The sequence below is a fragment of the Carcharhinus amblyrhynchos genome, chromosome 9 (genome assembly GCF_965287045.1).
Source record: "Carcharhinus amblyrhynchos chromosome 9, sCarAmb.v2.hapA, whole genome shotgun sequence".
Taxonomy (NCBI): Eukaryota; Metazoa; Chordata; class Chondrichthyes; order Carcharhiniformes; family Carcharhinidae; genus Carcharhinus; species Carcharhinus amblyrhynchos.
The window spans coordinates 111,516,411-111,540,372 of NC_137332.1; the positions used below are offsets into that span (position 1 = coordinate 111,516,411).

General features: G+C 47.7%; 1 protein-coding gene across 1 annotated transcript; it reads left to right on the plus strand.

Annotated features, from left to right (window-relative positions):
- The first annotated feature begins 3,869 nt into the window (after positions 1-3,869).
- On the plus strand, positions 3,870-18,986 carry rps18 (ribosomal protein S18). Its single transcript, XM_080196412.1, has 6 exons — positions 3,870-3,979; positions 8,374-8,472; positions 12,012-12,098; positions 14,159-14,260; positions 16,143-16,234; positions 18,867-18,986. The coding sequence occupies exons 1-6, from the start codon at positions 3,977-3,979 to the stop codon at positions 18,940-18,942; spliced, it is 459 nt and encodes a 152-aa protein (XP_080052538.1). The 5' UTR covers positions 3,870-3,976; the 3' UTR covers positions 18,943-18,986.
- The last annotated feature ends 4,976 nt before the right edge of the window (positions 18,987-23,962 follow it).

Sequence of the window (23,962 nt, forward strand, 5' to 3'; positions counted from 1 at the left end):
ATAGAAAGCATTCTTTCTGGAATGACTCCTACTCTGTCCAAGGACACAAGAAACTCATAAGAACATAAGAACATAAGAAATAGGAGCAGGAGTAGGCCAACTAGCCCTTCGAGCCTGCCCTGCCATTCAATAAGATCATGGCTGATCTGTCGTGGTTCAGTTCCACATTCCCGCCCTCTCCCCGTAACCCTTAATCCCCTCTCTTATCAAAAACCCATCAACCCGCGTCTTAAAAATATTTAACGAGGCAGCCTCCACCACTTCAACGGGCAGAGAATTCCAGAGATTCACCACCCTTTGAGTGAAAAAGTTCCTCCTCAACTCCATTCTAAACCACCCCCCTTTTATCTTGAGGCTGTGCCCCCTAGTCCTACTGTCTTTTTTGAGCGGGAAGAGTCTCTCCACCTCTATCCTATCCATCCCATTCATCATCTTATACGTCTCAATGAGATCTCCCCTCATTCTTCTAAACTCTAACGAGTACAAGCCTAGTTTATTCAGCCTCTCCTCATAGCTCAACCCCCTCAACTCCGGCATCAGCCTAGTAAACCTCCTCTGCACTCCCTCCAAGGCCAAAATATCCTTGCGTAAGTGCGGCGACCAAAACTGCACACAGTACTCCAGCTGCGGCCTCACCAATGCCCTATACGGCCGCAGCAAGACCTCCCTACTTTTATATTCAATCTCCCTCGCGATGAAGGCCAGCATCCCATTCGCCTTCCTGACCACCTGCTGCACCTGCAGGCTGGGTTTTTGCGACTCATGCACAAGGACCAGGGTCATGAATGTAGTCCAGTCCATCATGCAAACCAGGCTCCCATCCACTGACTCGGTCTACACTTCCTGCTGCCTTGGTAAAGCGGCCAGCATAATTAAGGATCCCAGACACTGCAGATATTCTCTCTTCCACCTTCTACCATCAGGAAAATGGTACAAAAGTCTGAGGTCATGTACCAACTGACTCAAAAACAGCTTCTTCCCTACAGCCATCAGACTTTTGAATGGACCTACCTCAGACTTAGATCTTTCTCTACATTGTAACTCTGACTGCAACACTACATTGAAACGCCTGTCGATCAGGAGACAATAGAGGGCGGGACAGAACGTGGACCCGCCTGCCTCTAACCCAATCAGACACCGGTTCTGGGGACTGAAGCCCGCGGAGAGGGCAGAGCGTAGCTTTGATTGGCTGAGGAGGGTGTCAATCACTATTCCCGGTGGAGGCGGGGCCCAGTCACTTGGGTCAGACGGGGTGGCGCTCACTGACTGGTGCGCTACTGAAGGGTGTGAGCCCGCGATTGGTTAAAAGGGCTGTCGGTCAGAGGACAATAGGGGGCGGGAGAAAAGCTGATCCAATCGGAAGCCGGTTGTGGGGGAAATACGCGCTGTGATTGGATTGTTCCTGAAGGAGGTTCAGTCTCGATTGGCTGTACTGGCTGTCGGTCACTAGCAAGGCGGACAGGGCGGGATGAAAGGAGGTCCAATCAGGTGGCGGATCAGGGCGATGACGTTCGGCGATTGGCTGTGCGGCGGTGCCGATCACTCTGACCCCGCCTCCTCTTCTTTTGGCCACGAACTCCTCCTCCGCCCGCCCGCCACCTCCCCCGCCGGCCTGGTCCCCTCCCCCCAACACAGCCCTCCCCCTCTACACTTCATCCCCCCCATTCCCTTTCCCCCTCTCTCCCCCTCCTCATTAACACCCCCTCCCCCTCTTCCCCCTCCTAACACCCCTCTTCCCCCTTCCCTTCCCCTCCCCTCCCCCTCTTCCCACCCTCTTCTCCCTACCCTTCCCCTTCCCCCCTTCCCTTCCTCCCTCCCCTTACCCCTTCTCCCCTCCCCTTCCGCCTCACCCCCTCTGATGGGGTTGATGGGTTTTGATAAGAGAGGGGATTAAGGGTTATGGGGAGAGGGCAGGAATGTGGAACTGAGCCACGACAGATCAGCCATGATCTTATTGAATGGCGGGGCAGGCTCGAAGGGCCAGATGGCCTACTCCTGCTCCTATTTCTTATGTTCTCTTCCCCCTTCCCCCCTTTTCCCCTTCCCCTTCCCCTCCCCCTCCTCTGCCCTCCCCACTCTCCCCCCGCTGTCCCCGTCCCCCTCGCCCTTCCCCTTCCCCTCCCCCCTCTCCCTCCCCCCACATCCTCCCCCCTCTCCCTCCCCCCACAATCCCACCCATCCCCGTTGCCCCATGTATTTACCCTAGCTAGTCCCCCTGTCACAAAGGGGCAATTTAGCAGGGCCAATCCATCTAACCCGCATGTCTTCGGACTGTGGGAGGAAACTGGAGCACCCGGAGGAAACCCACGCAGACACGGGGAGAATGTGCAAGCTCCACACAGACAGTGACCCGAGGCTGGAATTGAAACCAGGTCCCTGTTTCTATGGAGCAGTGGTGCTAACCACTGTGCCACCATGCTGTCCTGTGGGACCTTTTCCCCATTACCTTAGTTCGCCTTATCAATTAAGAACCTATCTATCTCTATATTGAATACATTCAGTGACCTGGCCTCCATAGCCCTCTGTGGCAATAAATTCCACAGATTCACCACCCTCTGAAGAAATTCCTCCTCGTCTCAGTTTTAAAGGATTGATTGCCCCTTTACTCTGAGGCTGTGCCCTCGGATCCTCGTCTCTCCTACATATGAAGACATCTTCCCTACGTCCACTCTATCAAGGCATTTCCATATTCTATCTCCATCTCGCTTCTGCTTCAGAAGACTTCTGTACCTAATCAGCAGACTATTTTCTGCAATTATTGTAGTAACCCACCACAACGAGATTAACAATTTGCAACATACTAAATCCTGAATTCAGAATTCAGATTCTGCAGACTTGCGAATGGTCACTTTGTAAGTGTTTGTGGAGCAACAGTTTGAAGTGGAGTGAGTGGCACAGTGGTTTGTACTGCTGCCTCACAGTGCCAGGGACTGTATTCAAGTCACTGTCTGCGTGGAGTTTGCACATTCTCCCCTTGTCTCTCTATTTCTTCTGGGAGCTCTGCTTTCCTCCCACACTCTAAACATGTGTGGATTGGATGGATTAGCCATAGTAAATGTGCTGGATTATGGGGATAGGCTGGAGGAGAGGGACTTGGTGCATACTTGATGGGCTGAATGGCCTGTTTCTGCACTGTGCTGATTGTATGATTTTAAACTTAAGTCTCATGGTGGAAAGATAGAAAGATTTGTATTACATACTGACTTTCCCATTCTGAAACTTTTTACACTCAATGACATTTTATAAAAAGTGTAATATAGGAAACATTGCTCAATTTTCCCTCAGTGTGCCCGAACAGGCGCCAGAGTGTGGCAACTAGGGGATTTTCACAGTAACTTCATTGCAGCGTGAATGTAAACCTACTTGTGACACTAGCAAATAACGAACTAAGGGACAATTTAGTGCGGTCGATCCACCTACCCTGTGTGGAGCGTGCAAGGAAACTGGAGCACCCGGAGGAAACCCACGCAAACACAGGAAGAACGTGCAAACTCCACACAGAGTGTCACCCAAGGCTGGAATCCAGTGTGGGTTCCCTCTTGCTACAAAGTAGCAGTGCCACTGTGTCACCCACTGTTGATTGTTTGAATAGAAACAATGTGCAGGGATATAAGGGAAGGGCACTGGAATGGCACTGAATCACAATGCTGGTTTGGAGAGCTAGTAGAAGGCTGAATGACCTCCTACTGCACTGTGGCAGTTCTGGGAATACAGATCAACTACAAAGCCCAGTGGTTTTCAAGCACTTTGGGTCGGTCCCATCGATCCATGGCTTATTATTTTTTAAATTTTTAATTGCTTCTTTTTCGATTGCTGAAGATGCTGGGAGAGCCGGGACTCTGTTCGAGGGGAATCGCGGCTTGGGAGGAAGATTTAACGGGGCGGACTCGCAGACACCGGAAGCCGGCGGCCCGGCGCGATAAAACCGCGGGACCAACTTCCTCTCTCTCTTTAGCCGCTGAGCGCCACCGCCATCATGGTGAGTCGGCCGTGTGCAATCGGCAGCCATCCGCCGCCGGGCGACCGCCGCAGCGGCCGGGGGCGGCGGGAAGGGGGGCGGCTGAGGCCCGGGAGAGGGGAAAGGGGGGGAATTGCAGCGGGGCGGGCGGGGATTGAGCGCCCGGGTGGGGGGGCAGAGGTGCCTCCGGAGCAGGCTTCAGGGAGTGGAGTGAGCCAGGAACTGGGGGGGGTGGGGGGCATTTATATATTGGCTTTCACGAGGGAAGTAAACGGTTCACAGCCAGTCAGAGGGTTTATCTTATTTTCAATATGCAGGTGTTGATATGACGTAGGGAAACTTCTGTGCACAGCAAGATCCCACAGGCTGCATTGGGGGGAATGATCCTGCTTGGTCTGTTTTCACACCTTGGTGTTGACCAAGGTGGTTGGGAACAAATACAGATGAGGAGCAGTGGCTTCTTCGAATAAGATTTGCAGCTGATCTGATTGTAACCTCAATCCCAAATTCCTGTCTACCTCTTGATAAAGTTGCACCCCCCCCCCCCCCCCCCCCCACACGCACAAACTGGTTAATCAAGAATCCTATCTATCTCTGCTTTAAAAGTATTTAAATATTCTGCTTCAGCTTCCTTTTTGGAGGAAGTGTGTTCCCAGGAACGCGTGACCCTTTACAGATAGACAAATTCGGCACAGTGGCTCACACAGCTGCTTCACAGTGCCAGGGGCCCAGGTTCAGTTCCAGCCTTGGGTCACTGTCTGTGTGGAGCTTGTACATTCTCCCTGTGTCTGTGTGGTTTTTCCCCAGGTCCTCTGGTTTCCTCCCATAGTCCAAAGATGTGCAGGTTAGGTTGATTGGCCATCCTAAATTGACTCCAGTGTCAAGGGGATTATCAGGGTAAATCTGTGGGGTTATGGGAATAGCGGCTGAGTGGGATTGTGATCTGTGCAGACTCGATGGGCTGAATGGCCTCCTTCTGAACTGTAGTGATTTTACAAAATTTCCTTTGTCTTTGTCATTGTCAGGGATGACCTGTTGCGCTGTTGGTCATAACCACACAGTGATAGGAACAGCATTGTGAGAAGGATTTGATTTATTATTGTCACAGCCCAAAAGTGTGGATTGGTCATGCAAAATTGTCCCTTTTATATTGGGGGGATTTGCAGGGAAAATGTGAGCAATTGTAGGCTTGGGCCTGGATGGACCGAATGGCCTCCTGCAGTGCAGGAATTCTATGTATTGTGATACCATGAAAAATATTGTTTCTTCTGTGCTATACAGACAAAACATTCATAAAGTTCGCAGGGGGAAAGGAGAGAGTGCAGAATGTACTGTTACAGTCAGTGTAGAGAAAGATCAACTTAGTGAGAGGAAGGTCTATTCAAAAGTCTGATGGCAGCAGGGAAGATGATGTCCTTGAGTTGGTTGATGCATGGTCTGAGTTTTGTATCTTTCCTTCTGATGGAAGAAGGTGGAAGAGAGAATGTTTGGGGTGCATGGGGACCTTAATTATGTTGGCTGCTTTGAGGCAGTGGGAAACTTTACAGGTGGAAGGCTGGTTTGTGTGATGGACTGAGCTCCCTCAAGAATCCTATCTAGCTCTGCCTTAAAAATATTTAAAGATTCTGCCTCTACTTCCTTTTAGGGGAAGAGAATTCCAGAGATTCGAGAGAAAAGAATTCTCGTCTCCATCTTAAATGGGCAACTCTTTATTTTTAAACAGTGACTCCTATTTCTAGATTCTCCAACAAGAGGAAGCATCCACATCAGACAGGTGTAACCTGGTGTGGATTGCAAAAACTGGGAAGTTTTGGTCAACTATGTAAAATAAATACTGTTTCAGCACTGAGTTCAGCCATGGCTCAGTGGCTGGCAGCTCTGACCTGCTGGTCAGCAGGTTGTAACGTTTGAAGGTCCATTTCAGAGACTGGAACACAAAAGACCCGTAGCTCCAGTGGAATTTGGTGGGAGTGCTGTAGTATCGGAGGTACGCAGTCTTTCAGAGCAAGTGTTGCATCATGGCCCTGTGGGATGTAACCGATCGTCACTGTCTGAAGCAGAGCGGGATGGTCCCCGGTGTCAGGTGAAAGTCGATCTCTCCGTAAACGTCGCTGAAAGAAAAGATATGGCTTTGCTGTTGGTGAAATCTTGCTGTGCACCAATTGGCTGAATTGTTTCCTGGATTATAACAGTGCCTATGCTTCACAAGCTGTGGATCAACTGGAACACACTTTGGACTGGTCTGAGGACATGAATGGTGCTGAACTGTTTCCTTTTCGTCCTCCTTCCTCCTTTCTCCTCCTCCTGCTCCTTCCTTTCCACCACCTGGGGGAAGAATGGTTTTGAGGAGTAATTATGGTTGCTTAGGTTAACTGGAGAAGCCGGGCTTATTCTCCTTGAAGCAGAGATGGTTGAGGAAAGATGTGATTTGAAGCGTTTTAAAATGAAAATTTTAGATAGAGTAGATAAAGAATTTTGTGACTTGTCTGCAAGGTCTCAAGTTTATTTATTAGTGTCACAAGTCGGCTTGTATCGACACTGCAATGAGGTTACAACGAAAACCCCCTAGTCGCCACGTTCCGGCGCCAGTTCGGGTACACTGAGGGAGAATTTAGCATGGCCAATGCATCCTAACCAGCATGCCTTTTGGACTGTGGAAGGAAACCGGAGCACCTGGAGGAAACCCATGCAGACACGGGGAGAACATGCAAACTCCACACACAGTGACCTAAGCTGGGAGTCGAACCTGGGTCACTGGCGCTGAGAGGCAGCAGTGCTAACCACTCTGCTGCCTAGTAACAATGGGGTGATTTTCCTTGTAGTTAGGATATGTGTTGGTCATGTTGGGATTACAGATTCAGTAAAAGCTTTCAAAAAGGAATGGGATCAATACTTGTGGGTTACAGTAGAGATCAAAGGCATAAATTCTGCTTTTTATATACTGGCTCTAAATGTCTAAGCATAAGGAGTAAACCTTTTAGAATAAAGTGAGAAATTTCTTCACAACAAGAGTGGTGAACCTGTGGAATATGCTACCACAAAGTAGAGGAGGCTAAAATGTTTGTCTTCAGGAAGGTTCCTGCTGCCATTCTCCACGTTTGTTTCACTGGTCCCGCTTCCTCCTGTCCTCGCAATTTATTCCTCTTGGGATAATTGCCCAATCTGCTCTGGAAAGGTGTGATTTGAATCTGCCTCCATCACAATTTCAGACTTTGCATTCCAGATCCGGACCACAGCATTTTCCTCGTGTCGCATCAGCTGGAGAGAAAATTGGCAGCGATACAGGGAATGAGTGAAGGCTAACTGGAATTCTCTTGAGTGTTGAATGACCACCTTGTGTGCTGTATCATTTTGTAATGTTGCATCGTGGCATAGTTTTAAAGTATGACCTGATCTTCTTCCATGTTGGGTGAAAGCCCCTACTTTCTCAGAAGGCAAAAAATTCGGCATGTCTGCTATGACTCTCTCCAACTTCTCCAGATGCACCATAGAAAGCATTCTTTCCAGATGTATCACAGCTTGGTATGGTTCCTGCTCTGCCTAAGACGGCAAGGAAGTACAAAAGGTCGTGAATGTAGCCCAATCCATCACTCAAACCAGCCTCCCGTCCATTGACTCTGTCTACACTTCCCACTGCCTCGGAAAAGCAACCAGCATAATCAAGGACCCAATGCATCCCAGACATTCTCTCTTCCTCCTTTTTCTGTCGGGAAAAAATACAAAAGTCTGAGGTCATGTACCAACCGACTCAAGAACAGCTTCTTCCCTGCTGCCGTCAGACTTTTGAATGGGCTACCTCGCATTAAGTTGATCTTTCTCTACACCCTAGTGATGATTGTAACACTGCGTTCAGCACTTTCTTTCCTTCTCTATGAACGGTACGCTTTATTGGTATAGCATGCAAGAAACAATACCTTTCACTATATAGTAATATGACAATGATGAATCAAATCAGGAATGAGCTTTGCTGTCATGTTGGAACACTTGTATTATTGTAACGTATTGGCTGTTGTGCAGGGAGTACATTGAAAAGGCGGCACAGTGGTTAGCACTGCTGCCCCCCAGTGCCAGGGACCGGGCTCAATTCTTGGTTTGGGTCACTGTCTGCAGAGCCTACACCTTCTGTGTCTGCGTGGGTTTCCTCTGCGTGCTCAGGTTTCCTCCCACATTCTGAAAGATATGCTGGGCCATGCTAAATTGCCCTTTAGTGTCCTAAGATAAGTAGGTTTGGGGGATTAGTGCATTAAATGAGTGAGGTTACAAGGATTGGAGGGGTGCTCTGAGATGGTGCAGAGTTGATGGGCCAAATAACCTCCCTTTGCACTGTAGGGTTTCATTTTTTTAAAAAAGTCTGATTGTTGCACAGGAAGGTTAATACTGTTGCTTTAATTTTTTTTTCTAACTTTTTTTATTAGTCGTTGGTTATTCCCGAAAAGTTTCAGCACATTCTTCGAGTCCTCAACACCAACATTGATGGGCGAAGGAAGATAGCGTTTGCTATCACCGCCATCAAGGTAAGAATTGATGGTCCCTTGTAACTATCGTGCTCAGTGTGGTATCTGAACGTTGGGACCATGTTGGAAACGGGTTCAATTTTCCCTGAAGTGTTGGCTGCAGCTCAGTTGGAAGCTTTTTGAGTCACGGGGTTCCAGGCTGTAGTCCTCTTCTGGGTACTTGAATGCAGTGATTGGGGCTGATGCTCCAGTGTGGTGCTGAGGGAGTGCTGCATTGTCGAAGATCGTGGCTTTCAGATGAGACTTCAAACTGAGGCCCCACTCGCACTCTGGGGTAGATGTGAAAGCTCCCAAGGCTCTGCTTTAAAAGAGAAACACGAGCATTATCCCTGGTGTCCTAACCAATACATTTCCCTCACTCCACAACACTAAAATCAAATTACTGCAGTTTGGGGGAGCTTGCTGTGGGTAAATTGGCTGCTGCCTTTACTGTGTAGCAGCAGTGACCAGACTTCAAACGCACTTTGGGGCAAATGGTGGGTGTACAAGGTGCTATATAAAGGATGACACAGTGGTTAGCGCTGCTGCCTCACAGCACCAGGCTCCCGAGTTCGATTCCTGGCCTTGGGTCGCTGTCAGTGGAGTCTGTGCATTTCTCCGTGTCTGTGTGGGTCTGCTCCGGTTTCCTCCCACAGTCTGAAGATGTGCGGGTTAGATTGATTGACTGTGCTAAATTGCCCCTTAATGTCCCAGGATGTGTAGGTTACAGGGATTAGTGGGATAAATATGTGGGATTACGGGGATAGGGACTGGGTGGGATTGTGGTCAGTGCTGAGTTGGTGGGCCAAATGGTCTCCTGCACAGTGGGGATTCTGTGACAGGCAGGTTAACAGGCTCATTCTGAATGGTTAAAGATAATTTGGTCTGTTCACCGTTGGTGCTCAGTGCTTCATTCCGTAACTTCTCTGTGAAACTGGATGGTGGTTGTCTCAAAAGAATTGAATGTGGTTATGCTGCGTCAGAGGGAATAAGTACTAAATATTACAAGTCACAAGCCAGTTTTCCTTTTTAATGCAAGTGTAAAGGTGCATTGGGTTAGGGAGGTGGGCACATGCCAGTGCAGGGGAAGGGGTGGGGAGGGATTGTAACTGGCCTTGTTCGTGCTGGTGAATTCGGAGAGTTATCTAGCAGGTTTTAAGTGTGTTTGGAATTTTTTGCTGTGGTGCTGTATACAGTTGCCCCTTGTGGAAACATCCCAGATTTTTGTGTGTGAATGTGGGGAATTAGAAAACCCTGACCTGGGTGATGTAGTTTATAATCTATTTCAGTTAAGGTGGTCCAGGACACACTTGGGAGTATGGTAACTGTGCCTGCTCGAGGTGTGATAATGGCCGGGTGGGTGAAAGCTGGCCTTCCTTTCTCTCTCACTTCTCACTCTCGCTCACTGCTGCCCTGGTCAGAAATGGCCAGCTCTCCTTGTCCTGAGATTAATCCTTGGCATTATCTTTAATCATTTACAGGATGTTGGTCTCCCTGGCTAGGGCAGTATTTCTAATCTACCCCAGAAACAGAAAATGCTGGAAAATCTCAGCAGACCTGACAGCATCCGTGGCAAGAGAATAGAGTCTCTTTGTCAGAGCTTGTTTGCTGTCCATCCCCAGTCTCGGGGCAGCACAGCTTTACAGCACCAGGGACCTGGATTCAATTCCTGATCCTGGGTTACTGTCTGTGTGGAGTTTACATGTTCTCCCTGTGTCTGTGTGGGTTTCCTCCGGGTGCTCCAGTTTCCTCCCACAGTCCAAAGATGTGCAGATTAGGTGGATTGGCCGTGATAAATTGCCCCTTAATGCTGAGGGAACCAGCTAGGGTAAATACATGGAGTTGAGGATAGGGCCTAGGTGGGATTGTGGTCAGTGCAGATGTGAAGGGCCAAATGGCCTCCTTCAGCACTGTAGGGATCCTATGAATCTCTGCTCTTCAGGTACTGGGCTGAAGCATCCAGTTATTGCATGTGTTATTTTTACTATATTCTGGGCAGTCCTAACTCCTGTGTCCTTTCCGTATTGGTGCAGGGATTCCCAGTGTGAAATCGTTCCCCCACCCACACTGTAGAGCTGTTCCCATTTAGCAACATGTGCAAACTGTAGTGTGCTGCCATTCAGTCACTCTGTCCTGGTCCCATCTGTGGTTAACCTGCTCTGAGATCCACCCCACGCTGTGCCTGGTGTGAGCTGCTGGAACAGGTTCAGCCCCCTGTGTACATTCTGCCATTCGATGTGTCCACTGGGGTACAGTGGAATAGACTCAGGTAAACCCCACTGTGTGATCCTGAAGAGTACTGGGCACAAGTAAATGCCCTCTCTCAAAAGCTGCAGGCACTTCCCACACTGGGTCTGGCACTGCCTTGTGCCTACATGCACGGAATGTGTTATTTTAAGGGGTGTTTCCCCCCCCATCTCCCCTCAGCCTCCCTGTTGATACAGTATTTCAAATGAGTGCATTCCTACACTGCAACAGCAATGACACTTTGAACCAGCATGTTGGGTGGGCTCAATAGCCTCCGTTCATGTTTTGACCATGTTGATATTCTGTAAAAGATGTCCTATGCTTGTGGAAAGTGCAAGGTGAACATGGGCCTTTCATTCCTCCACTGTGCCCAAGCCGCCTCCCATTGCGATTCATCAGGAGAGAGTAACGTGTCATGCAGGCGGGCACCTGTATTTTATCTCTTCCCTGCCTCCCACTCCGCACCATCGCCAAGGTGCTGCCCACCACACTAAGCTAAACGGCTGGGGGAGCGTTGGATTTAGAGAAACGAGCATCATAAAATCCCTACAGTGCAGGAGGAGGCCATTGAGTATGCACTGACGCTCTGATAGGGAATGGGAGCTTATCAGCCATGATTGAATGGCAGAGCAGACTCGAGGGGCTGAATGTCCCAATTCTGCTCCTAAAATGTTATGTCTTGCAGACAAGGCCCACTTTCCCACTCTCTTCCTGTAACACCACACATTTCCCATGGCCAATCCATCTACCTTACACATCTTTTACTTGAGGGACAATTTTTAGCATGGCTCATCTGCACATGTTTCAGACAATGGAGGGAACCAGAGCACACAGAGGAAACCCACATAGACACAAGGAGAATGTGCAAACTCGGAATCCCCCCCCCCATTCCCCTAACCTGCACGTCTTTGGACTATGGGAGGAAACCCATGCAGACACGGGGGAGAATATGCAAACTCCACTCAGTCGGTCACTGGAGGCTAGAATCAAACCTTGGTCCCTGACGCTGTGAGGTAACATTGCTAACCACCATGCCACCAGGCATGGATCAGCAATGTGTGTAAATCCTACAGGGTGGATGGGGTCTCAATCCACCAGAATGACCAGACTGCAAGAGTGCTAACAAACCAGACCATTTCAACAATGAAATGGTGTGGGTGAGATTTATTCTCTCCTCCCTAACTCCTGTCATGTCACTTCTGTCATCTTTGAGTGTGGGTGGTGGTGGGCAGATTGATCAGTTTGAATGTTTATCCGTGTCGATGGACTGTTGTCGACTGCTGTTGATTCTGATGATCTTCTCCTGTTGTCAGGGTGTCGGGAGGCGCTACGCTCACGTGGTGCTGAGGAAGGCCGATATTGACCTGAGCAAGAGAGCTGGTGAGCTCTCTGAGGATGAGGTAAGATTGCATGGTGTCATCAGATCAAAGGAGACTGAACATTGTGGTTGCTCCATCAATGACAACTATCGATGCTGGGTGAACACGGAGTGATAGTGGTATCAGAGTCCTATAGGTTGCTCTGAGGTGTGTGTGTGTGTGTGTGTGTCAGTCAGAGGAAAGGTGGCCTGAATTGTTGGGAAAGATGTGGAGGAAGTGTCATTGGAATGGTATGAACAGTGCCAATTGCACAGTTAATTGACAGATTAAACTTTAATAGGGCATCAGGGCACAAACTTGCACAACATAGAAGATCAGAGTGGAAGTAGGTGATTCAGTTCCTTGGGCCTTGCCCTGCCAGTCCAGAAGATCACCTCCCCCCCACCACCCCCTGAGACTGTGTTCGAGATCGTACAGCCTTCTTGAAAAAAAATTCTCCTCCCTCGCCTCTGTCTGAGAAGGACAACCCTCCATTTTCAAACAGTGTGCCCCTAGCGCTGGACTCGCCCACAAGAGGAAACATCCTTTCCCTGTACATCTTGTCAGCTGCCTCCTGCACTGAACGGCTTCCTTCCGTGCCGTCAGATTCAATGGGGTGGAGGGATTGTGAACAGTTTCAATGGAGTGGATGTAAAAGTTTTGTTTGTTTTTTGTGGGCAAGTTAGGGGCCATAAATATGAGAGCGCCACTAATAAATTCAACAGGGGAATTCTTTGTTTACAGAGTGGTGAGACAAGCATAGTGCCTTTAAGGATAAATAATTTGAGGGGGGGGGGGGGGTAGGTGGTGGTTGGAGGGATATATTGATGGAAAGAAGGTTTTTTGTATGAAGCCTAAATGTAAATGTTTCTGTGCTGTAAAATCTATAATTAAATTGTTACCCAGCTTACTCAGAATCCTCTTTTGGAACTGTTTTACATGTTTAGCTGTATTTTTATGAATACACCTTTTAACTAGACTTTCACATTCAATTACTGTGCCCACTTTAATCCTGCTAAGGCAGAGCCTTTTCATACGCTGAAGAATTTCTTTATTTTTAGCTCATCTACCCACAAAAGTAACACGATCTTCAGACATGTCCTAATTCATCACCTTTTGATATACTTTGGTGTATTGATACCCTGGTTTTAAAACTAGCCTTGGTGGCAGAGTGGTTAGCAAGAGTGGTTAGCACTGCTGCTTCACAGTGCCAGGGTCCCAGGTTTGATTCATGCCTTGGGTTACTCTCTGTATGGGGTCTGCATATTTTCCCTGTGTCTGCATGGGTTTCCTCCAGTTGCTCCGGTTTCCTGCCATAGTCTGAAAGACGTGCTAGTTAGGTGCATTGACCACGTTAAATTCTCCCTTAGTATATCTGAACAGGCATCTGGAGTGTGGCAACCAGGGGATTCTCACAGTAACTTTGTTGCAGTGTTAACGTAAGCTGTCTTGTGACACAAAAAAAAACACCCTCTCTATCTTTATAACCTCCTCCCGTGTAGCAGCCCTCAGACGCTGCTTCACTTGCACGCTTGTTTGTTTGTGGCACCGTGGTTAGCACAGCTGCCTCACAGCACCGGAGACCCAGGCAGATTCCGGCCTCAGGTCACTGTCTGTGCGGAGTCTGCACGTTCTCCCCGTGTCTGCATGGGTTTCCTCCCACACTCCAAGATGTGCGGGTTGGGTGGATTGGCCGTGCTAAATTATCCCTCGATGTTGGGGGCTAGCAAGGTCAATATGTGGTTTCAGGGATGGGGATTGGGTGGGGATTGTGGTCAGTGCTGACTCGATGGGCCATGTGGCCTCCTCCTGCCCTATTGGGATTGTATAACTAATAGCTGCATTGTTGGTGGCCGTACCTTCAGTTGATCCTAAGCTCTAAACCTCTGCCCCTCTCTTATGAGCTACTCTGTTGAGAATTAACTCTGACCACATTTCTAGCTGTTGTCCTAGTATGTCTGTACAGGGGTCTGTGGTTTGGTGTTGAGTGAATCGGACTAGAGGTGGTCAGTTGTGGGGGGGGGGGGGTGTGTTTGAGTGCTGACAGCTGGGATCGGATCGAGTGCTGAGACTGTGACTGCTCTCTCCCTTTCCTACCACAGGTTGAGCGCATTATAACAATCATGCAGAACCCTCGTCAGTACAAGATTCCCGACTGGTTCCTCAACAGGCAGAAGGATGTTAAAGATGGAAAATACAGCCAGGTACTGAAGGGATGGTTATTTGAGATTCAGTTACTCGAGGGTCGGTTACTGAGCTGTTCCTGTAAAATGCCAGCCACTCACCGATGTTCTGTCTTGACCTAATGTGAGGTTGGGTAGTAGTATGGGAGTGTGGGGTGGGGGGGGGTGGTGGTGGGTGTTGTGCAGCTCAAGTCTGGGTGATGAGAGGTTTGGGGAGGTGTTCCTCCAGTCTCACAGTATAATTGTACAGTAAAGGGCAGAACCCTTAAGAGTTTTGATAGGCAAAGGGATCTGGGTGTACAGGTCACTGAAAGTGGCAGCGCAGGTGGAGAAGGTAGTCAGAAGGCATACGCCGTGCTTGCCTTCATTGGCCGAGACATTGAGTTTAAGAATTGACAAGTCATATTGCAGCTTTATAGAACCTTAATTAAGTTGTACACTATAGTGTTAATTCTGGTTGCCACACTACCAGAAGTATGTGGAGGCTTTGGAGAGAGTACAGAAAAGTTTTTTTACCAGGATGTTGCCTGATATGGAGAACATTAGCTATGAGGAGAGATTGCAGAAACTTGGTTTGTTCTCACTGCAGTGACGGGGGTTGAGGGGTGACCTGATAAAAGTCTGCAAGATTGAGAGGCATGGACAGATTGAATAGTTGGAAGCTTTTTCCCAGGGTGGAAGAGTCAATTACTAGGGGGCACAGGTTTAAGGTGCGAGGGGCAAGGTTTAAAGGAGGTGTACGAGGCAGATTTTTATGCAGAGTAGTGGGTGCCTGGAACTCGTTGCTGGGGGAAGTAGTGGAAGCGGATACGGTAGTGACTTTTAAGGGGCATCTTGACAAATACGTGAATAGGATGGGAATAGAGGGATATGGTCCTCGGAAGGGTAGGGGGTTTTAGTTAAATCGGGCAGCATGGTCGGTGCAGTGGAGAACCTAAGGGCCTGTTCCTGTGCTGTAATTTTCTTTGTTCTTTATTTGTATGATGTTTATGTCCAATTTCAGTACAAAACGGGGCTGCCAACGTATTCTCATTGGAACTTTCTCAGCCAAACCTGAGAGTTTTGAGAAAGAAAGATCTGCACAGGCCGAGTTTCTTACTGTGATGGTCCATGTGCCTCCTGCAGATCTGACCGAGGGAGGGGTCAGCCCCCTTCGTCCTCTGTGTGTCTGCTTATATTGTGTAAATCTATTCAACAACCAGTATGTCATCAGGAAACAAATCCCACCCCAGTCCTGTGTTGATCAGCCTCTGTGTCCACCAGGGACACCTGAGGGAACGGGTTATTCTTCTCTCTGGCCTGGCAGATAGATTTGTGGTCTGACTGAGTCGCAGGACAAAGGGATGTGGGGTGTGTTTGGGTGGGCGGAGGCTGATGTAGAGCATGAACAGTGGTGTGTGGGTGGAACGGTCCTGAGTGCACTGTACTGTGTCCACAGCACACAAACAGGCCATTCAACCAACTTCAGTACGTGTCATTCTATGCTGTGCTATGTATGTTGTGGCGTTTTGTACCAGTGTGGTTTAAAATCCTCAATCTTGTTTTCAAATACCTCACCCTCGCCCCACCTCCTTCTCTCTCTCTGTCTCTGCGGCCCTGTGATTCTGTCTCTGTCTCTGTGGCCCTCTAATTCCAGCCCCCCTGTGCACTCCCCATTGTTGCTGCACCACCATTGGTGGCCTTGCCTCCCCAGTTCTGAAATTCCCTCCACACCTCTCTCCTCTTCCTCCTTTAGAGAAACTCAGATGTTTTTGGTTACCAGCCTGACCATCCTGAATGTTTTGGTGTGATATTTTAGCAGTGTTTTGCTGTGTTAAAGGGTGTTGTATTGATACAGGTGGCTGTGTGCCTGTGTCCAGCTCCCATCATACACGGGAACTGATTTATTGTTCTGTGATCTCAGGTCTTGGCCAACGGCCTGGATAACAAACTGCGTGAGGATCTGGAGCGATTGAAGAAGATTCGTGCGCACAGGGGTCTGCGACACTTCTGGGGGTAAGAGCCACACCGCAGCTCCAAGTGTTACTCTTCCTGAGGGGTTTTTCTTTTTTTTTGTTTCTTTCATGGGGCGTGAGTGTTGCTGGCTGGGCCAGCATTGTTATCGCCCACTCCTGATTCGGTCGTGCTGTCTTCTGGGTTTGCAGAGCGGGAATTGTAGAATCCCTACAGTGCAAAAGGAGGCCTTTTGTCCCATCGAGTCTGCACTGGCCACAGTGCCATCCAGGCCCTATCCCCGTAACCCCATGCATTCACCCTAGCTAGTACCGGATGCTCCGGTTTCCTCCCACGGTCCAAAGATGAACGGGTTAGGTGCATTGGCTGAGCTAAATTGCTCCTTTAGTGTCAGAGGGATTAGGAGAGTAAGAAAATGTATGAGGATAGGACCTGCATGGGATTGTTAGTGTAGGCTCAGTGGGCCAAATGGCCTCCTTCTGCACCGTAGACTCTGTAAAAGATGCTATATAAATGCAAAATTGTTCTACTCTCTTTGGGGCAGCGCAGTGGTTAGCAGTAATGCCTCACAGTGCCGGGGACTGGGGTTCAATTCCTGTCTCAGGTCACTGTCTGTGTGGAGTCTGCACATATTCCCCTGCGTGGGTTTCCTCCCACACTTCAAAAATGTGCACATTAGGTTGATTGACTATGCTAAATTGACCTTAGTGTCAATAGGATTAATAGTGTAAATATGTTGGGGGAGTAGGGCTTGGGTAGGTTGGAGTGTGGGAAGAAACTGGAGCACCCAGAGGAAACCCATGCAGACTCTACACAGCAATCCAAGCTGGGAATTGAACACGGGTCCCTGGCTCTGTGAGGCAGCAGTGCTAACCACTCTGTTTGCCATCAAGCTCTTGGGATTTTATCAGACACATTTTCCATGCAGTATAGAACCACAAACCTCTCGCCCACTTATTTCTGTTCATTGGTGGTAAATTTGTTTAAAGTTGGCCTGAGTTTCCATATTCTGGTAAACTATGTTTGAGTGCTGATGGGTGTTGGATGGGAACAGGCTTTGGCTTGTTCACACTATCCAAACCATGCGCTTGACGAGTCGACAGGTACATGTGCTGCCACACCATTGCCATCGTTGCCTGTTGTCTGTGAGTTGGGGAGGGAGGGGGAGTGCAGCTATAAGGAGAGATTAGATAAACCGGTCCTGAATCCATTGGAGTTTACAGGTAACCTTATGCCTCAATAATGAGGAGGAGGAGGCTGGCAGGCTCTTCAAACTTGTCCTGCTATGCAATATGATTGTTGTGGGGTCAATCGAGATGACCAGTACTGTCTTAACTTTACAATACTCATGAGGCAGGTATCTTTCTACAAAGACGTAACATTTATTCAAAGAAAAACAAGCAGTTGCTCAGAGATCACCAAAAGGGTTAAGTAGCTCTGAGAGCGACTATTAACATGTACAATCAAAATCACATCAATTATAGTTTTTCTTATCAATCATTCCCACTTTGCATTAGCTTAAAATCAATTACATTTTTAGTGTATGCACATCAATAATGATCCCTAACATTCACCTCAACCAGTTGTATTCTACCGTCCAGCGTAATGATATCTCATTCATCCATTAAATCAGGACGTGAAGTCCCATTTTGGCTAAAGTCACTTCCCTGTTGCTTGGTAACCTCCAAGATGCTCACTGCAGGAGTCACAGTAGATGTTACCACGTAATCATTACCAAACTGGATAGATACGTGATCCCACATCCGGGCACGTTTCCATCCTAAGTCTCCACAATGAATACACCTATTCATAATGTTGCAATATGTGTTCCCACGTAAGAAACTTTGAGATGAATTTTGCTAACTACGGGGTTCCCAGGCCTTTAGTTCTGAACTATTTGCCTGCGGTAACCTGCTTTCAACTAAAGTGAACAATTCTGCTCAAAAATAATAATAATGTTTAGAGTTTATTCATTAGTGTCACAAGTCAGCTTCCATTAACACTGCAGTGAAGTCGCTATGAAAACCCAGTGGTCTCCACAATCCGGTGCCTGTTTGGTTACACTGAGGGAGAATTTAGTATGACCAACGCGCCTAACTAGCATGTCTGTCAGGCTGTGGGAAGAAACTGGAGCAGTTGGAGGAGAGACAGGGAGAATATGCAAACTCCGCACAGACAGTGACCCACACCAGGATTCCTGGTGTTGTGAATGGGTGTGGAGTTGTCTTTCAGAACAGTCACAATCTTATTAAGCAGTGGGATAGACTCGAGGGCCCTTGTGGTCATTTTGCATTTCATAAATTTAAAGGCCCTTGGTTATGTCATGTTACTGCTCTTAGAGTAATGAGTTCAGCAGTGAGTGAACAGTTCTTTCAGCCTTGGATAGGTTTTAGTAACTGTTTCTGAAAGAGAAAATGCTGGAAAATCTCTGCAGGTCTGGCAGCATCTGAGGAGAGAAGAGCTGATGTTTCAAGTCAAACCACTTTGACAAAGGGTCATCCGGACTGGAAACATCAGCTCTTTTCTCTCCGTGCAGATGCTGCCAGACCTGCAGAGATTTTCCAGTATTTTCTCTTCTGGTTTCAGATTCTGGTGATCCGCAGTAATTTGCTTTTGTTATTATATTTCCAAAGATTCCCTCTAACTTTTGTCTTCTCTTTCCCCCTCTTTGCAGTCTCCGTGTGCGTGGCCAGCACACAAAGACCACAGGCAGGAGAGGGCGCACAGTCGGTGTCTCCAAGAAGAAATAGATATTTTAGCTGCCAAATGTGTCAATAAATGTTCATTTAAACAGGCTGTGTGTTGGTTAATTTGAAAACTGGTTGCGAGTTGATCCAGTCCTCAAAAAGGCATTTATTTCACTGGTGGATGTCTCTTCCTCGACACTGGGGACCACTTGGGAAGCAGTGCAACTTGTAATCATAGTTTAACTCTATTCCGGTCCTGACCATTGACCCCAGGGTGCAGGTTTCCCTTTTGAAGGTTGTGGGTTGGGGAACTCGCAACTTCTCATTGCTTGTTCCCTGCAATGTGCTGAAGGCAGGAACATATAGTCCCGGGCAAGGCCGTTAAGAGAGTGGATGGGTAGAATTGTGACTGCTGGAGGGAAGCTTCCTGTCCATTGCAGTCCAAATTTGGAAAAACTCGAGAGGAGGAAGATGCCATTCATCACCTTGAGAAGAGCAGTATGTTCATGTTTGAGTGTACAGGGACATTAAGCTTTATTCTCAGTTGAGTTTATGGATATCTCTGTAGTTGTGAGCTCCAGAAGCTTGAATTAACTTGGGAATTAGTCATTTTATCTCTCCGCAGTGTATAATTTTTCCTGTTTTTAATCTAATCCACGTGGAGCACCATTACCAGTGGCTGCTGAGTTTCATTGACTGTCCAATGGGCAGCATATTGATGAGCCAGATATCTGAATTCTATTCCTTGGCTTTTATAAATACCCTCCAATGTGACAAACAGGAATTGACTCTTAATTTTCATAACAATCATCCTTTATTTAACACTCAGTCGCAGTACTTTAACTCTCAACTGAATGTTAACTCTAATTGAATTTTTAACTCTTTGCTTTTAAAAAGGTAATGTTCAGTTAAAACAAACACCACCCAATGAGAACAAAGTGGCCAGGTTTGTCCCCATGTAGAATCTGCCCTCGTGATCTCTGAGAATGCATTTCTTACAATGGTTGATCTCTGGAGTTATTGCTAGAGACAAAAGACAAACATGTCTCATCCACAAATCATTTGACGTGCTTCCAGAAACAGCAAATGCAATTACTTGTGAAAAGGTAATGTTTGGTTCTGATAGTGCAGCTCACGTAAAACCTATAAAATTTGATGCAATTGTGTGTAACTGAAGTAAACAACTCCCCATGTTTGGTCAACAGGAAGTTTCGGATCACAGCTCCCATTCCAGGTCAGGGCTCTTGGCAACTTTGTGACCTACATCTGCTTTTCATTGCAATTTGACTGGAAAATGCTTAACTCTGTTACACCATTATTTTTAAAGCCATCAAAAATTATTGTCCTTTCCCTGCCTATGACCCCCACTTCACCTTACAATGTAAATCAGCTTATTTCTTGAGTCCCTCTTCTGTTAACTTCAAGGACTGTCCAGATGAAGTGACTTTGGGTTTATGGTATCCTTGTGTCCAATTTTATGTAGATTAAGTTTATTTATTAGTCACAAGTAGGTTTTACATTAACACTGCAATGAAGTTACTGTGAAAATCCCTTCAGTTGCCACAGTCAGGTGCCTGTTTGGCTATGCTAAGTTCTCCATCAGTGTACCCAATGCACCCTAACCAGCAGGCCTTTTGGACTGGGAGGAAACCCATGCAGACACAAGGGGAATTGGGTCCCTGGCACTGAGACTAGTGCTAGCTACTGTATCACCCCTGTGATGGATAGAAAATGCATCCTTTGTGTATTATGTAGCCACCTGAATGGTTAAGGCAAGGGTGGTACTATTACCTCACAGTGCCAGGAACCTGGGTTCCATTCCAGAGTGGAACTTGCACGTTCTCCCTGTGTCTGCATTGGTTTCCTTGCACAGGCCAAAGATGTGCAGGTTAGATGGACTGGCCACGCTTAATTGCCCCCTTAGTGACCAAAAATGTGTAGGTTGGGGGAATTAGGTGAATGCATGGGGTTATGGAGATAATCCCTTGGTGGGATGCCCTGCTGGAATTCAGTGCAGACTCAGTGGGACAAATGGTCTCCTGCATTGTTGGTATTCTTCAAATGTGGAAACTATTTCTATTTGCTGGGAGCAGTTCTTGGGGAAAGAGAGCAAGTGTGATTGTCAGTCATAAAGGAATCGTGGGTTCAAGTCCACATCAGGTACCAGAGTCTATGATCTAGATTGCCCTGTACTGAAGGAGTGCTGCACTGTCAACGAGATGTTAAATTGAGGCCCCCTCTGCCCACTTGAGTCCAAGCATAGAAACTTTTTGTGACACTATTTATTTCTAAAAGCTGGCTTCCTGATCACCATTTAACCCTCAACCTGTTGGTCAGCTTGCAGAACTCTCCATTCACCTGCCGAAGGGACAAACCCGAAGGCTAGTGAGTTTGCTATCAAATAAATTGGTTGGACTTAAACTTGGTGTTGTCAGACTTTTTACCCAGCTTGCTGTGTCCATGTTGACTGCTGTTCTTATTGATTCCTGGGAGATGAGCATTGCTGACTGGCCAGTGTTTAGTGCTGATACCATTGACCAGAAACTGGACTGGACATAGAAATACTGTGGCTACAAGAGTAGGCCAGGGGTTAGGAATCCTGCTGTGAGGAACACCTTCCCCAAAGTCAAAAAGTCAGGATTGTGATGGAATATTCTCCACTTGCCTGGGTGAGTTCAGCTCCAAACCCCCATAGCACAATGCAGCACCTTGCTCAGCATCCCTTCCACCACCTATATGATGCACTGTAGGAACTGACTAAGGCTCCTTAGGCAGCACCTTCCAAACCTATAGGACAAGGGCAGCAGGTACATGGGAACAGCATCAGCTGGACGTTCCCCTCCGAGTCACCATCCAGACCTGGAAATATATGGCTGCAGTTCCTTCACTGTCACTGGGTCAAAATCCTGGAGCTGTCTTCCCAAGAGCACTGTGCGATGTACCTACACTACATTGACTGCAATGGTTCAAGAAGGCAGCCTACCACCACCTTTTGAGGGGCAATTATGGATGAGAAACTAGCATTGTCTTGTCAGTGGCACACCCATCCCACAAACAAATAAATAAAAAACTCTGCTCATCTTTTCGTAGAATCATAGAATTCTACAGTGCAGAAGGAGGCCATGCAGCCCATCAAGGCTGCACAGACCACAATCCCACCCAGGCCCTATAGCCATAAACCCATGCATTTACCCAAGCTTGTCCCCTGACACTGAGGAACAATTTAGCACACCCAATCCACCTAACCCGCACATCTTTGGACTGTGGGAGGAAACTGGAGTACAAGATACAGGGAGAATGTGCAAACTCCGCACCGACAGTGACCTAAGCCAGGAATCAAACTCGGATCCCTGATGCTGTGAGGCAGCAGCGTTAACTAGTGCTAATTAGGGATGAGAAACCAGCATTGGCTTGTCAGTGGCACACCCATCCTACAAACAAATTAAAAAAAACCTGTGTCATCCTTTCCCATGGTTATTTTTCCTCACCTTATTTCATTTATTAAACCCTTCCGTCCAGGCTGTGTAGTACATGCTGTTCAATGGGTCCACCTTAAAGACTTTATTTCCATTTGCTAAAGTTCCACATGAAGGTTATACCACAAGAATACTCTCTGAGGCTCTTCTGTCTTGTGGTTAAACCTGCTATAGAACAGAACCAAACTCAAGCATCCTCTGTCACTGGACTTGGTCACCTGATTCCAGTTCTGTGGTATAAATGAGCAGCCCAAAATTGGTCACAGGTGATACTGAGAAAAATTAAAATAGCTTTCAGCACATAGTCATTATTGTGAATATGAGAAAGAATTAATCATGTTTGATAGCTTGCATAGTTAGAAGTCGCACCCAGCTAACGATTTTTTCATAAGCCCCCCAGAACCTCCTAAAATGCCTGTTACCATCTTTATAGAGAGCAATACCACGATGACACAGTGGTTAGCACTGCTGCCTGACAGTGCCAGAGACCTGGCTTCGATTCCCGGCTCGGGTCACTGTCTTGTGTGGAGTCTGCACGTTCTCGCCGTGTCTGCGTGGGTTTCCTCCGGGCGCCCTGATTTCCTCCCACAGTCCAAAAGATGTGCTGGTTAGGGTGCATTGCCGTGCTAAGTTCTCCCTCCTTGCACCCGAACAGGCACCGGAGTGTGGTGACAAGGGGATTTTCACAGTAATTTTATTGCACTAATAAATAAACTTAAAAATTACAGGCATGAATTTGCGAAGCAACAACATGGAGAGTTTAGAGAATCCCTACAGTGCAGAAAGAGGCCATTCAGGCATCGAGCCTGCACTGATAACAATCCCACCCAGGCCCTATCCCTGTAACCCCACATATTTGCCTTGCTAATTCCCCTGACACTAACGGACAATTTAGCATGGCCAATCCGCCTAACCTGCTCATCTTTGGAGCGTGGGAGGAAACCGGAGCACCCGGAGGAAACCCACACAGGGGAGAATGTGCAAACTCCACACCAGACAGTGAGCCAAGCTGGGAATTGAACCCTGGTCCCTGGCGCTAACCATTGTGCCACTGTGGTGCCCGTGGTGTGAGGAAGGAGACCAGTGGATGGGACACTGTTTCCAATGTCAGCTAGAATGGGGAACAGGAGGGGCAGTCAATGTGAGATCATATTGCCTTGTATTAGTGTAAATGTTAGGTGATTTATATATAAAAAAATTTGCAGGGTGTCACTGGCTAGGCCAGAATTTGCTGCCTATCCCTTTTTGCCCCTTGAGAAGCTGCTGGTGAGCCACCTTCCTCAGCCCTTGCAGTTCCTCGCCATAAGTTCGTAAGATATGGAAGCAGAATTTGGTCATTTGGCCCATCGAGTCCAGTCTGCCGTTCGATCATAGCTGATGTGCCTCTCATCCCCATTTTCCTGCCTTCTCCCCGTAACCCTTCAACCCATTACCAATTAAAAATCTAACTCCTTCTTAAATCTAACTCAGTCCCAGCATCCACCGTACATTGGGGTAGCGGATGCTGGGCCAGTGAGTAAATTTAAGGAGGTGTTAGATGGATTTTTAATGGGTTGAAGGGTTACAGGGAAAATCGGGGCGAGAAGCATATGATCGAATGGTGGAGT

Bases quoted from the DNA above. Each gene is read 5' to 3' on its own strand.
- rps18 (XM_080196412.1), top strand. The intron at 12,099-14,158 runs GTAAGATTGCAT...TTCCTACCACAG, and splicing joins GTGAGCTCTCTGAGGATGAG to GTTGAGCGCATTATAACAAT. The intron at 16,235-18,866 runs GTAAGAGCCACA...CCCTCTTTGCAG, and splicing joins GGTCTGCGACACTTCTGGGG to TCTCCGTGTGCGTGGCCAGC.